The sequence below is a fragment of the Limulus polyphemus genome, unplaced genomic scaffold (genome assembly GCF_000517525.1).
Source record: "Limulus polyphemus unplaced genomic scaffold, Limulus_polyphemus-2.1.2 Scaffold2335, whole genome shotgun sequence".
NCBI classification, from domain to species: domain Eukaryota; kingdom Metazoa; phylum Arthropoda; class Merostomata; order Xiphosura; family Limulidae; genus Limulus; species Limulus polyphemus.
The window spans coordinates 124,650-125,480 of record NW_013667945.1 but is presented as its reverse complement, the minus strand read 5'-3'; the positions used below and the strand labels follow the sequence as shown (position 1 = coordinate 125,480).

The 831-nt window shown below is 32.4% G+C and overlaps 1 protein-coding gene across 3 annotated transcripts in view; it reads right to left on the bottom strand.

The window, feature by feature from the left end:
- LOC106466657 (octopamine receptor-like) overlaps positions 1-831 on the bottom strand; it is a 23,468-nt gene that overhangs the window by 6,921 nt on the left and 15,716 nt on the right. For all 3 annotated transcript variants that reach the window (XM_022394721.1, XM_022394722.1, XM_013926949.2), the window contains exon 3: positions 524-647. In XM_022394721.1, coding sequence (XP_022250429.1) covers positions 524-647 — 124 coding nt within the window. The remainder of the gene's footprint in view (positions 1-523; positions 648-831) is intronic.

Here is an 831-nt window from a genome sequence, read left to right as displayed (position 1 = left end):
AAAACAATATATATATATTATTTAAAAATCTGACACTGTATTTAAAACGAATGACCTTGAGCATAGTTAGAAAAACATAAAAAGCATTTTTATTAAATTTATTTACGTAACGTTTCTGGTTTAGGCCCTTTTTCATGTGCATACGACTAACCTCTGTATTGCCCAATAACGATCAGTGTCATATAATGGGGGTTAGGTTTGAACTGTGGGAATGAAGAATTCATATAATTTTGGGTTTAACAATGCTTTCCTGTCGCAAGTCTGTTCGGCAATAAACATGCCATACATGCCACCCAGTAAAATATACGTTACGTGAAAACATAAACAACAAATTTCCAACACTTGACACTATATACTGTATACGTTATGTAAAACTAGAAACTTACAACAATATATGCAACAAAATATCAACACTTGACAAAGTGTGTATCATACAAAAAGGCTGAAATACACAATAATAAAAACAACACACTGCAACGCTTGACAAAGTGTACATCACTTTACAACAGCAAGCAACCCTCACCTTCAGATGGTGGAACCGATGATTGGACACACATAATTTCTTTGTATCCTTGTCGAAACGAATGATTTTTGAACCCATATATGACTGGATTACAAGCAGAGTTCAGGTAGCCGCACCAGTATGCCTAAAGGTCAAAACGTAGATATATTTTCAGAGACCCACTTTAGATCTCAGGCGATAAAACGTAAAACAAAAAAACAAATATAGAACAACAACTCGAGTAAAATAATTATCTACACACTATTAGGAAATTATATTTACAAAAAGTATCTTTGACAATTGAATACAATTTATCTTATACTTTAAAA